This window comes from Staurois parvus, unplaced genomic scaffold (assembly GCF_062004578.1).
Source record: "Staurois parvus isolate SC_StPar_1 unplaced genomic scaffold, SC_StPar_1.0 ptg000467l, whole genome shotgun sequence".
NCBI lineage: Eukaryota > Metazoa > Chordata > Amphibia > Anura > Ranidae > Staurois > Staurois parvus.
Window position 1 is genome coordinate 557,719 of NW_028318263.1, and position 13,076 is coordinate 570,794.

A 13,076-nucleotide genomic window follows, 5' to 3' on the forward strand; every position below is an offset into this window, starting at 1 on the left:
CCCACCTGAGCTATGGATCTCTGCAGCTCCTCCAGAGTTCCCATGGGCCTCTTGGCTGCTTCTCTGATGAATGCTCTCCTTGCCCAGCCTGTCAGTTTAGGTGGATGGCTCCACTAGATTTTAGTGAGTGGTATCAGAGTAAAGGGGACTGAATACAAATGCACGCCACACTTTTCAGATATTTATTTGTAAAAAATGTTGAAAACTATTTATAATTTTCCTTCCGCTTCACAATTATGTGCCACTTTGTGTTAGTCTATCACATCAAATCCCAATAAAAAAACATTTACGTTTTTGGTTGTAACAAGAAAAAATTTGGAAAATTTCAAGGGGTATGAAGACTTTTTCAAGGCACTGTATTTACTAAAATAATTGCATTTCCATGTTCTGTGTACTGTGGGAGACCAGATATAGTGAATGCAGGGTCCGGGGAGACCAGATATAGTGAATGCAGGGTCCGGGGAGACCGGATATAGTGAATGCAGGGTCCAGGGAGAGCAGATATAGTGAATGCGGGGTCCAGGGAGAGCGGATATAGTGAATGCAGGGTCCAGGGAGAGCGGATATAGTGAATGCAGGGTCCGGGGAGACCGGATATAGTGAATGCAGGGTCCAGTGAGAGCGGATATAGTGAATGCAGGGTCCGGGCAGAGCGGATATAGTGAATGCAGGGTCCGGGGAGAGCGGATATAGTGAATGCAGGGTCCGGGGAGAGCGGATATAGTGAAAGCAAGGTCCGGGGAGACCGGATATAGTGAATGCAGGGTCCGGGGAGACTAGATATAGTGAATGCAGGGTCCGGGGAGAGCGGATATAGTGAATGCAGGGTCTGGGGAGAGCGGATATAGTGAATGCAGGGTCCGGGAAGACCAGATATAGTGAATGCAGGGTCCGGGGAGAGCGGATATAGTGAATGCAGGGTCCGGGGAGAGCGGATATAGTGAATGCAGGGTCCGGGAAGACCAGATATAGTGAATGCAGGGTCTGGGGAGAGCAGATATAGTGAATGCAGGGTCTGGGGAGAGCGGATATAGTGAATGCAGGGTCCGGGAAGACCAGATATAGTGAATGCAGGGTCCGGGGAGAGCGGATATAGTGAATGCAGGGTCCGGGGAGAGCGGATTTAGTGAATGCAGGGTCCGGAGAGAGCGGATTTAGTGAATGCAGGGTCTGGGGAGAGCGGATATAGTGAATGCAGGGTCCGGGGAGAGCGGATATAGTGAATGCAGGGTCCGGGGAGAGCGGATATAGTGAATGCAGGGTCCGGAGAGAGCGGATTTAGTGAATGCAGGGTCTGGGGAGAGCGGATTTAGTGAATGCAGGGTCCGGGAAGACCAGATATAGTGAATGCAGGGTCCGGGGAGAGCGGATATAGTGAATGCAGGGTCCGGAGAGAGCGGATTTAGTGAATGCAGGGTCTGGGGAGAGCGGATATAGTGAATGCAGGGTCCGGGAAGACCAGATATAGTGAATGCAGGGTCCGGGGAGAGCGGATATAGTGAATGCAGGGTCCGGGGAGACCAGATATAGTGAATGCAGGGTCCGGGGAGACCAGATATAGTGAATGCAGGTTCTGGGGAGAGCGGATATAGTGAATGCAGGTTCTGGGGAGAGCGGATATAGTGAATGCAGGTTCTGGGGAGAGCGGATATAGTGAATGCGGGGTCCGGGGAGAGCGGATATAGTGAATGCGGGGTCTGGGGAGACCAGATATAGTGAATGCGGGGTCTGGGGAGACCAGATATAGTGAATGCGGGGTCCAGGGAGACCAGATATAGTGAATGCAGGGTCCAGGGAGACCAGATATAGTGAATGCGGGGTCCGGGGAGAGCGGATATAGTGAATGCAGGGTCCAGGGAGACCAGATATAGTGAATGCAGGGTCCTGGGAGAGCGGATATAGTGAATGCGGGGTCCGGGGAGACCAGATATAGTGAATGCAGGGTCCGGGGAGACCAGATATAGTGAATGCAGGTTCTGGGGAGAGCGGATATAGTGAATGCAGGTTCTGGGGAGAGTGGATATAGTGAATGCAGGGTCCGGGGAGAGCGGATATAGTGAATGCGGGGTCTGGGGAGACCGGATATAGTGAATGCGGGGTACAGGGAGACCAGATATAGTGAATTCAGGGTCCAGGGAGACCAGATATAGTGAATGCAGGGTCCAGGGAGACCAGATATAGTGAATGCAGGGTCCGGGGAGACCAGATATAGTGAATGCAGGGTCCAGGGAGAGCGGATATAGGGAATGCAGGGTCCGGGGATAGCGGATATAGTGAATGCAGGGTCCGGGGAGACCAGAAATACTGAATGCAGGGTCCGGGGAGACCAGATATAGTGAATGCAGGGTCCGGGGAGAGCGGATATAGTGAATGCAGGGTCCGGGGAGAGCGGATATAGTGAATGCAGGGTCTGGGGAGAGCGGATATAGTGAATGCGGGTCCGGGGAGAGCGGATATAGTGAATGCAGGGTCCAGGGAGACCAGATATAGTGAATGCAGGGTCCGGGGAGAGCGGATATAGTGAATGCGGGTCCGGGGAGAGCGGATATAGTGAATGCGGGGTCTGGGGAGACCGGATATAGTGAATGCGGGGTCCAGGGAGACCAGATATAGTGAATTCAGGGTCCAGGGAGACCAGATATAGTGAATGCAGGGTCCAGGGAGACCAGATATAGTGAATGCAGGGTCCGGGGAGACCAGATATAGTGAATGCAGGGTCCAGGGAGAGCGGATATAGGGAATGCAGGGTCCGGGGAGAGCGGATATAGTGAATGCAGGGTCTGGGGAGAGCGGATATAGTGAATGCGGGTCCGGGGAGAGCGGATATAGTGAATGCAGGGTCCGGGGAGACCAGATATAGTGAATGCAGGGTCCGGGGAGAGCGGATATAGTGAATGCAGGGTCCGGGGAGAGCGGATATAGTGAATGCGGGTCCGGGGAGAGCGGATATAGTGAATGCAGGGTCCGGGGAGACCGGATATAGTGAATGCAGGGTCCGGGGAGACCGGATATAGTGAATGCAGGGTCCGGGGTTTAGCATCACTTTAATTTTAGGCCTAAAATGATTTTTTAAACACTTGCAAGAAAGCAGGTCCGGGATGGAAATGTATCATTTCGGTGGAAGGTGAAGCAATGTTTGTAACCATCCTATGTCTGCGCAGTTTTCTCTCATCAGGTGACATCTCCTCCCTGGTGGTCTGCTCCAGGTCATACCCCTCTGCCGCGGCATTCAGCTTCCTGGAAGAGCTGGTCTGGGAGTTCTCTGCCTCTTACAACAGCACAGCCATCACCCTGGCCTCCAGGCCCTACGCTTTCCTGGAGTTTGGTAAGTGATTCCTATAGGATAGGACTTTGAAGTTCATTCTGCTTATATTTTGCCTTCCTTGGTTCCTCCCCTACCTCCTTATGCAAAGCAATTTTATATATAAAATGTTTTATGTTTTCATTTCATTTAGATCCAATGACATCATTACTGGGTCTCTGTGCTTCTCAGTGCAATACAGACAGATCATGGCTTTTGGGAGGGGCTGGCAGGGTGCTGTACAAAGCTTCCTGAAAACATCACAACACCATGCCTCAGTACTCTTTTCAAGAGCCCTTAACTCTGAGGCATGCAATAGGCTGGCTCTTGGGAGGAGTTATGTAAATATCCAAATGCCTTGATGGGTGGGTGTCAGCCTGGAGCAGTGGACATTCCTAGGCATGCTGTACTCACATGCAGACTGCCCACATGTAATGCTGAGTTCCATGACTGAAAGAACTGAGATCCAGTGAATGAAAAGGGCGGGACCAGAGACAGTCAGGCCAGGGAGGAAATAGCTAGATGATGCTGGACGTCCTCCAGCCAGGAAATGAGGCGGAGCTCTATTTGACTTGCTGCAGCTTCTGATGCACATTGTGAGAGGCTCACAGTGTGCGGTGAAATCAGAGTAAGCCATTACAGTCCAGGAGAGGAGACTGAAGGGGAGGAGCTGGTACACCTGTGCAAGACTGAAGGGGAGGAGCCGCTACACCTGTGCAAGACTGAAGGGGAGGAGCCGCTACACCTGTGCAAGACTGGAGGGGAGGAGCCGGTACACCTGTGCAAGACTGGAGGGGAGGAGCCAGTACACCTGTGCAAGACTGAAGGGGAGGAGCTGGTACACCTGTGCAAGACTGAAGGGGAGGAGCTGGCTCACCTGTGCAAGACTGAAGGGGAGGAGCATGTACACCTGTGCAAGACTGAAGGGGAGGAACTGGTACACCTGTGCAAGACTGGAGGAGAGGAGCCGATACACCTGTGCAAGACTGAAGGGGAGGAGCTGGTACACCTGTGCAAGACTGAAGGGGAGGAGCCGCTACACCTGTGCAAGACTGAAGGGGAGGAGCCGCTACACCTGTGCAAGACTGAAGGAGAGGAGCTGCTACACCTGTGCAAGACTGAAGGGGAGGAGCTGCTACACCTGTGCAAGGCTGAAGGGGAGGAGCCGGCTCACCTGTGCAAGACTGAAGGGGAGGAGCATGTACACCTGTGCAAGACTGAAGGGGAGGAGCCGGCTCACCTGTGCAAGACTGAAGGGGAGGAGCATGTACACCTGTGCAAGATTGTAGGAGTGGAGCTGGTACACCTGTGCAAGACTGGAGGGGAGGAGCCGGTACACCTATGCAAGACTGGAGGGGAGGAGCCAGAACACCTGTGCAAGATCGGAGGGGAGGAGCTGGCTCACCTGTGCAAGACTGAAGGGGAGGAGCCGGCTCACCTGTGCAAGACTGAAGGAGAGGAGCCGGCTCACCTGTGCAAGACTGAAGGGGAGGAGCATGTACACCTGTGCAAGACTGAAGGGGAGGAGCATGTACACCTGTGCAAGACTGGAGGGGAGGAGCCGGTACACCTGTGCAAGACTGGAGGGGAGGAGCCGGTACACCTGTGCAAGACTGGAGGGAAGGCCGGAATTCGATTATAGTGACTTCCGCCACATCAAATCCAGCTGTAGTGCAAGCAGTGGTGTGAGCTCCCCCATACCCAGAAGTACCATACATCCCTGGATGCTCTGACAATGATTAGAGCGGGGGAGAGCTTGGTGAAGATATCTGTCCATTAGTCCTGAATGGGCGATTCCACAGGTTCCTCCTAATACAGGGGCACCCATGGCATGCAGTTTGCAAAGCATACTTGGATTTCTAATGGCAAATGGCTTGTAGCCCATGTATAGCAAGTTAGGGTGGTCCGGTCTCTGACATATATTTGAAATACTACAATGTTGGCCGTATTCAATATATTTCAATAAATCTATCTATCTATCTATCTATCTATCTATCTATCTATCTATCTATCTATCTATCTATCTGTCTATTATCTATCTATCTATCTATCTATCTATCTATCTATCTTGTATCTATTATCTGTCTGTCTGTCTGTCTGTCTATCTATCTTGGCCAAAATTGTAGTATTTCACATATATTTTTCTTCCATGTGGGTTATGGCAGGATCACCTAACGATTATTTTACTGAAAATGACTTTTACAATGACGTGAATAATTTGAAGCTTCTATGGGACGTCTGTGATTGGGTGTACATCTATGTAGAGGTGTGTTATATACAATGTCTGTGTTGTGTCTCCTACAGATAGTGTGATACAACGGGTGAAGCACAATTTCAACTCTGCTGGCAGCTCCCCACCAGTCCGCCTGGATCCCAGCCCCCCTCCTGTCCATGTAAAGTTAGAAGATATAGGGGAGGTCAATGGCTTTGCCAATGGGCACATAACTGCACCAGTGCACACAGGTAAGGTGGAGGGTCCAGTGCTGTTCCAGAACAAGTAAGGCAAACCCAAAACTTTTAAACTTTTAAATGGAGGAGGTAAGGGTTAGAACCCCGTCAGGTTTTCATTGCTGTCTGTGTCCCCTAGAGGAAATCCAACCTCCCTATTGGTCCAGGTTGCCATCATCCCCACTACAATACGTGATGATCTACAGGTATGAAAAAGTAAAGCTAAAATCCGGGATGAGTAAATATTATCTTCTTGGATCTCGGTGAGCTTTGTGTGTTTCCTCCAGATCTGTGCAGTCATCCAGTGTGAGACTTTTTCTTCCTGTAATAAAGACCGCCCACTGCTGCTCTCTGTCCATGTGTCGGGTGACTGGTCTTCTCTCCGCCCCCTCCTGTAGTTTTCTACAGGCAGCCTGTAGTGGGTGGAGCCTGCTGGGCCCCTCCCGAAACTCATAAATAAAACCATCAAGTGTCCATAAAAGTATATAGCACTGGTGCCCAATCTGCAGCCCAGGAGCTGCATGTGACCTTTTGGTACTATTTTGGGGCCCTTGCAGACACTAATCTGTGTTTCCCTATTGCCCTGTTATAGCAGTGATATCCGCAGTCTCTATTAACCCCTATAGCATGTCTGCAGTCTCTGACCATCTCCTGTATCATATCTCCCGTCTCTGACCATCTCCTGTATCATATCTGCCGTCTCTGACCATCTCCTGTATCATATCTGCTATCTCTGACCATCTCCTGTATCATGTCCGCAGTCTCTGACCATCTCCTGTATCATGTCTGCAGTCTCTGACCATCTTCTGTATCATATCTGCAGTATCTGACCATCTCCTGTACAATGTCTGCAGTCTCTGACCATCTCCTGTATCATATCTGCAGTCTCTGACCATCTCCTGTACTATGTCTGCAGTCCCTGACCATCTCCTGTATCATGTCTGCAGTCTCTGACCAGTTCCTGTATCATGTCTGCAGTCTCTGACCATCTCCTGTATCCTGTCTGCAGTCTCTGACCATCTCCTGTATCCTGTCTGCAGTCTCTGACCATCTCCTGTATCCTGTCTGCAGTCTCTGACCATCTCCTGTATCATGTCTGCAGTCTCTGACCATCTCCTGTATCATATCTGCAGTCTCTGACCATCTCCTGTATCATGCCCGCAGTCCCTGACCATCTCCTGTATCCTGTCTGCAGTCTCTGACCATCTCCTGTATCACGTCTGCAGTCTCTGACCATCTCCTGTATCCTGTCTGCAGTCTCTGACCATCTCCTGTATCATGTCCGCAGTCTCTGACCATCTCCTGTATCATGCCCGCAGTCCTGACCATCTCCTGTATACTGTCTGCAGTCTCTGACCATCTCCTGTATCACGTCTGCAGTCTCTGACCATCTCCTGTATCCTGTCTGCAGTCTCTGACCATCTCCTGTATCCTGTCTGCAGTCTCTGACCATCTCCTGTACTATGTCTGCAGTCCCTGACCATCTCCTGTATCATGTCTGCAGTCTCTGACCATCTCCTGTATCATATCTGCAGTCTCTGACCATCTCCTGTAGTATATCTGCAATCGCTGACCATGTTGAATTTTTTTTTAAACATATATATATATACACCATGTGGTCTTTTTCTGTCGTCACTCATCTATGTCATCAGTAACACTCGTTCTGTACTATGCACAGGCCAGAATCGCCGAATGTCCCCCGTGAGCCCTCTGGGTATCCTGTCTGTGATGCTGAGCATCATGTGCGCTGCGCTGAGTCTGATCCGCGGCGTTCACCTGGCTGAGCATTCCTTCCAGGTAAGAACTGTTCTCCGCTAAAGAGAAAGAAAATGCAAACACCCAGACCGCACTGATGTAGTCACGTCCCTCGTCTGTTCATGGGAAAGCGCATCACCAACTGTCACTGTGCAGCAGCTGGAAGGTGAAGAACAGAAAGCATTAGAATGGGTCAGCTTACTCATCCTCTATCCCCCAGGAGTAGGATCGACTTTTCCACCATCGATATGTAGGCGTTTATTATTCTGCTTTGCATTGCAGGCGGTTCTGGCATGTTCTCTTGAATGGGTGCCAAACATGAAGAGGTGGTCATTTATGCTGTGCCGTGTGCGTAACCCCATCCCAGCTTAAGGGGGCGCTCGGGGGTGTCTTAGTTAAAAACGTGGCACAACTGCCCTTTTTTAACAACCTCCCCAACCACTAATGGAAATGAGTCTATACTATCATTGAAAACACATGCAACTGGAAGATTCACCTGCAGTGAATGTTAGGTGAATTTCAAATTCTCTGCTTTTACCAAAATACATAAAAAAAAATGCGTTCGCAATGAGCACATATTATTATCCAGACATTAGGAAGGGGTGGGGAGGGGGGGGGGTAAAAAAAAAAAGACTAAACTGGAGTTCTTTTTACTTTAGCAGCATTTATCTGATAGCTAAAGCTAAAGAAGAGTGTTTCTTTAACCCATTCCTTCACCCCCTTCCATTCCGGACACTTTCCCCCCCTTCCAGTCCGGACACTTTCCCCCCCTTCCAGTCCGGACGTTTTCCCCCCTTCCAGTCCGGACGTTTTCCCCCCTTCCAGTCCGGACGCTTTCCCCCCCTTCCAGTCCGGACACTTTCCCCCCCTTCCAGTCCGGACACTTTCCCCCCTTCCAGTCTGGACACTTTTACCCCCTTCCTGTCCGGACACTTTTACCCCCTTCCTGTCCGGACACTTTCACTCCTTCCAGTCCGGACACTTTCACCCCTTCCAGTCCGGACACTTTCACCCCCTTCCAGTCCGGACACTTTCCCCCCCTTCCAGTCCGGACACTTTCCCCCCTTCCAGTCCGGACACTTTTACCCCCTTCCTGTCCGGACACTTTTACCCCCTTCCTGTCCAGACACTTTCACCCCTTCCAGTCCGGACACTTTCACCCCTTCCAGTCCGGACACTTTCACCCCCTTCCAGTCCGGACACTTTCACCCCCTTCCAGTCCGGACACTTTCCCCCCCCTTCCAGTCCGGACACTTTCCCCCCCTTCCAGTCCGGACACTTTCACCCCCTTCCAGTCCGGACACTTTCACCCCCTTCCAGTCCGGACACTTTCACCCCCTTCCAGTCTGGACACTTTCCCCCCCTTCCAGTCCGGACACTTTCCCCCCCTTCCAGTCCGGACACTTTCCCCCCCTTCCAGTCTGGACACTTTTACCCCCTTCCAGTCCAAACACTTTCACCCCTTCCTGTCCGGACACTTTCACCCCTTCCACTCCGGACACTTTCACCCCCTTCCAGTCTGGACACTTTCCCCCCCTTCCAGTCCGGACACTTTCCCCCCCTTTCAGTCCGGACACTTTCACCCCCTTCCAGTCCGGACACTTTCCCCCCCTTCCAGTCCGGACACTTTTACCCCCTTCCTGTCCGGACACTTTTACCCCCTTCCTGTCCGGACACTTTCACCCCTTCCACTCCGGACACTTTCACCCCCTTCCAGTCTGGACACTTTCACCCCCTTCCAGTCCGGACACTTTCCCCCCCTTCCAGTCCGGACACTTTCACCCCCTTCCAGTCCGGACACTTTTACCCCCTTCCTGTCCGGACACTTTCACCCCCTTCCAGTCCGGACACTTTTACCCCCTTCCTGTCCGGACACTTTCCCCCCTTCCAGTCCGGACACTTTCACCCCCTTCCAGTCCGGACACTTTCACCCCCTTCCAGTCCAGGCCAATTTTCAGCTTTCAGCGCTATCACACTTTGAATGACAATTGCGCAACACTGTACCCATATGAATTTTTTAGCATCTTTTTGAGACAGATAAAACTTTATTTCAGTGGTATTTATTCACCACTGGGATTTTTATTTTTTTTTTTTACTATATACAGTCAGGTCCATAAATAATGGGACATCGACACAATTCTAAAATTTTTGGCTCTATACACCACCACAATGGATTTGAAATGAAACGAACAAGATGTGGTTTAACTGCAGACTGTCAGCTTTAATTTGAGGGTATTTACATCCAAATCAGGTGAACGGTGTAGGAATTACAACAGTTTGCATATGTGCTTCCCACTTCTTAAGGGACCAAAAGTAATGGGACAATTGGCTTCCCAGCTGTTCCATAGCCAGGTGTGTGTTATTCCCTCATTATCCCAATTACAATGAGCAGATAAAAGGTCCAGAGTTCATTTCAAGTGTGCTATTTGCATTTGGAATCTGTTGCTGTCAACTTTCAAGATGAGATCCAAAGAGCTGTCACTATCAGTGAAGCCATCATCAGGCTGAAAAAACGAAACAAACCCATCAGAGAGATAGCAAAAACATTAGGCGTGGCCAAAACAACTGTTTGGAACATTCTTAAAAAGAAGGAACGCACCGGTGAGCTCAGCAACACCAAAAAGACCCGGGAAGACCACAGAAAACAACTGTGGTGGATGACCGAAGAATTCTTTCCCTGGTGAAGAAAACACCCTTCACAACAGTTGGCCAGATCAAGAACACTCTCCAGGAGGTAGGTGTATGTGTGTCAAAGTCAACAATCAAGAGAAGACTTCACCAGAGTGAATACAGAGGGTTCACCACAAGATGGAAACCATTGGTGAGCCTCAAAAACAGGAAGGCCAGATTAGAGTTTGCCAAACGACATGTAAAAAAGCCTTCACAGTTCTGGGACAACATCCTATGGACAGATGAGACCAACATCAACTTGTACCAGAGTGATGGGAAGAGAAGAGGATGGAGAAGGAAAGGAACTGCTCATGATCCTAAGCATACCACCTCATCAGTGAAGCATGGTGGTGATGTCATGGCGTGGGCATGTATGGCTGCCAATGGAACTGCTTCTCTTGTATTTATTGATGATGTGACTGCTGACAGAAGCAGCCGGATGAATTGTGAAGTGTTTCGGGAATATTATCTGCTCATATTCAGCCAAAATGCTTCACAACTCATTGGACGCTTCACAGTGCAGATGGACAATGACCCAAAGCAGACTGCAAAAGCAACCAAAGAGTTTTTTAAGGGAAAGAAGTGGAATGTTATGCAATGGCCAAGTCAATCACCTGACCTGAATCCGATTGAGCATTTCACTTGCTGAAGACAAAACTGAAGGGAAAATGCCCCAAGAACAAGCAGGAACTGAAGACAGTTGCAGTAGAGGCCTGGCAGAGCATCACCAGGGATGACACCCAGCGTCTGGTGATGTATATGCGTTCCAGACTTCAGGCTGTAATTGACTGCAAAGGATTTGCAACCAAGTATTAAAAAGTGAAAGTTTGATTTATGATTATTATTCTGTCCCATTACTTTTGGTCCCTTAAGATGTGGGAGGCACATATGCAAACTGTTGTAATTCCTACACCGTTCACCTGATTTGGATGTAAATACCCTCAAATTAAAGCTGACAGTCTGCAGTTAAAGCACATCTTGTTTGTTTCATTTCAAATCCATTGTGGTGGAGTATAGAGCCAAAAATGTTAGAATTGTGTCGATGTCCCAATATTTATGGACCTGACTGTAAATGAAAAAGTGAAAAAAAGTGTTTTTCTTATAAAATTTTGCAAATAAATAATCTTTCTTCATAAATCTTGGCCAAAATTTATTCCATTTATCTTTTTAGTAAAAAGAAAAAATAACCCAAATTAGTTTATAACCAAAAATTATAATTTTTCAAAATTTTTTTTTGACATTTTTATTTTATTTTTTTTAAATTTTATTACTTATGTTTTTTTTTTTTTTTTTTACATACTGTAACCCTAGCAGTACAGTGTCACCATAGTGACACTGTACTACTTGTGGGGGGTGATGAAGAATTTTTTTTTTACACTGATTGCTTTTACAGCCTTTATGGGTGTAAAAGCAATCATTTCTCCTTCTCTCTGGCTGCATTCTTGCAGTCATTGAGAAATACTGTGAGCTGTGATTGGTCATAGCTTGTCACATGGTACAAGGCGGTTGTGAATAGCCCTGTACCATGTGACCTCTGTGATTATTCACAGATTTCACATGTAGTAAGCAATGATGTCAGAAGTGACATCTTGCTTACACCTATTCATGTGATCACTGATTGGCCAATCAGTGATCACATGATCGGGACCCCACACAGAGGTCCCGTAGAGCGATCGGTGTTCGGACACAGCGGGCACCGGATCACGGTTCCGCACGCTCCCAGGGAGTGCGCACAGTCCAAAATGGCGGGCGCCATTTATGAACGACAACCCGCCCCTGCACTGCCCCCGTCCGGCCGTTTATATACAACGGCCGGACGGGAAGTGGTTAAAAAATCATTTTAGGCCTGAAGATGACACAAAACCCCCAGAAGATATATTTTCTGAAAGCCGACATCCCGGAGAATAAAATAGCGGTAGTTCTAATTTTTTTGATGTCACACGATATTACCGCAAAGGACTAGGAAATGCAAAATTTCAGAAAAAACACATGAAAGTGAATTTTTAGGGAAAAAAACACAATAAATGACCCAAAGTTTTGGTAAAATAACAGACGAGGTTGCGTTGGGTAAATACACACCCAACATGTCAAACCGTAAATTTGTGTGCGCCCGTGAAATGGCGGCAAACTTCAGTTCCCTATATTTTCTATAGGCGACGCTTCAAAAGCCCCCCATAGGCCATCAGTTTAGAGTTCTGGAGGGGCCCTTGTGCTAGAATTATTCCTCTCACTCCGGCACGTGCGGCGATATGTAAAGTGTATCGCAATCAACGTTTTTTTCACGCGGAGATACCATATACAGATATATAGAGTGGGGGGGCGCCAGATTTTAGTGTTGCCTAGGGCAACACACAACCTAAATACACCACTGATGGTTGTCCTCAAAGGGTCAGTTGTATTTATAAGACTATATGTCCAGAGTACCCCCCTCCTTTACATTAGAAGTCAAGAGCCCCCCCACTATTAGAAGCCAAGAGTCCCCCACTATTTCTTACATCACAGTGCACCCTCCTTACCTTGTGCTGCTGCTGGGAAGAAGAAAGTGCAGGGTCTGGAGGAGGACCAGAGGGGGGCTGCAGTCAGCTGCTTGAGGCTGCTGAATGCTGAGACTGAGGAAAGCGGAGACAAGGGGGTGCTGCAGCTGCACAAAGAGGTGCAGGATCTGTAGGAGAAGTCCTGTCCTCCTCTATGCTGCGAACTGCTGAGACAGAGAGGTTCAGGATCTTTAGGAGGCGTTCTGTCCTCCTCTGTGCTGCCAACTGCTGAGACAAAGAGGTGCAGGATTTTTAGGAGGCATTCTTTCCTCCTCTATGCTGCCAACTGCTGAGACAGAGAGGTTCAGGATCTTTAGGAGGTGTTCTGTCCTCCTCTATGCTGCCAACTGCTGAGACACAGAGTTGCA

The 13,076-nt window shown here is 49.0% G+C and overlaps 1 protein-coding gene across 2 annotated transcripts in view; it reads left to right on the plus strand.

Annotated features, from left to right (window-relative positions):
• Window positions 1–13,076, plus strand: part of SEC22C (SEC22 homolog C, vesicle trafficking protein) — a 52,231-nt gene that overhangs the window by 22,788 nt on the left and 16,367 nt on the right. For both annotated transcript variants that reach the window (XM_089689031.1, XM_089689030.1), the window contains 3 exons: window positions 3,162–3,325; window positions 5,606–5,764; window positions 7,428–7,546. In XM_089689031.1, coding sequence (XP_089545157.1) covers window positions 3,162–3,325; window positions 5,606–5,764; window positions 7,428–7,546 — 442 coding nt within the window. The remainder of the gene's footprint in view (window positions 1–3,161; window positions 3,326–5,605; window positions 5,765–7,427; window positions 7,547–13,076) is intronic.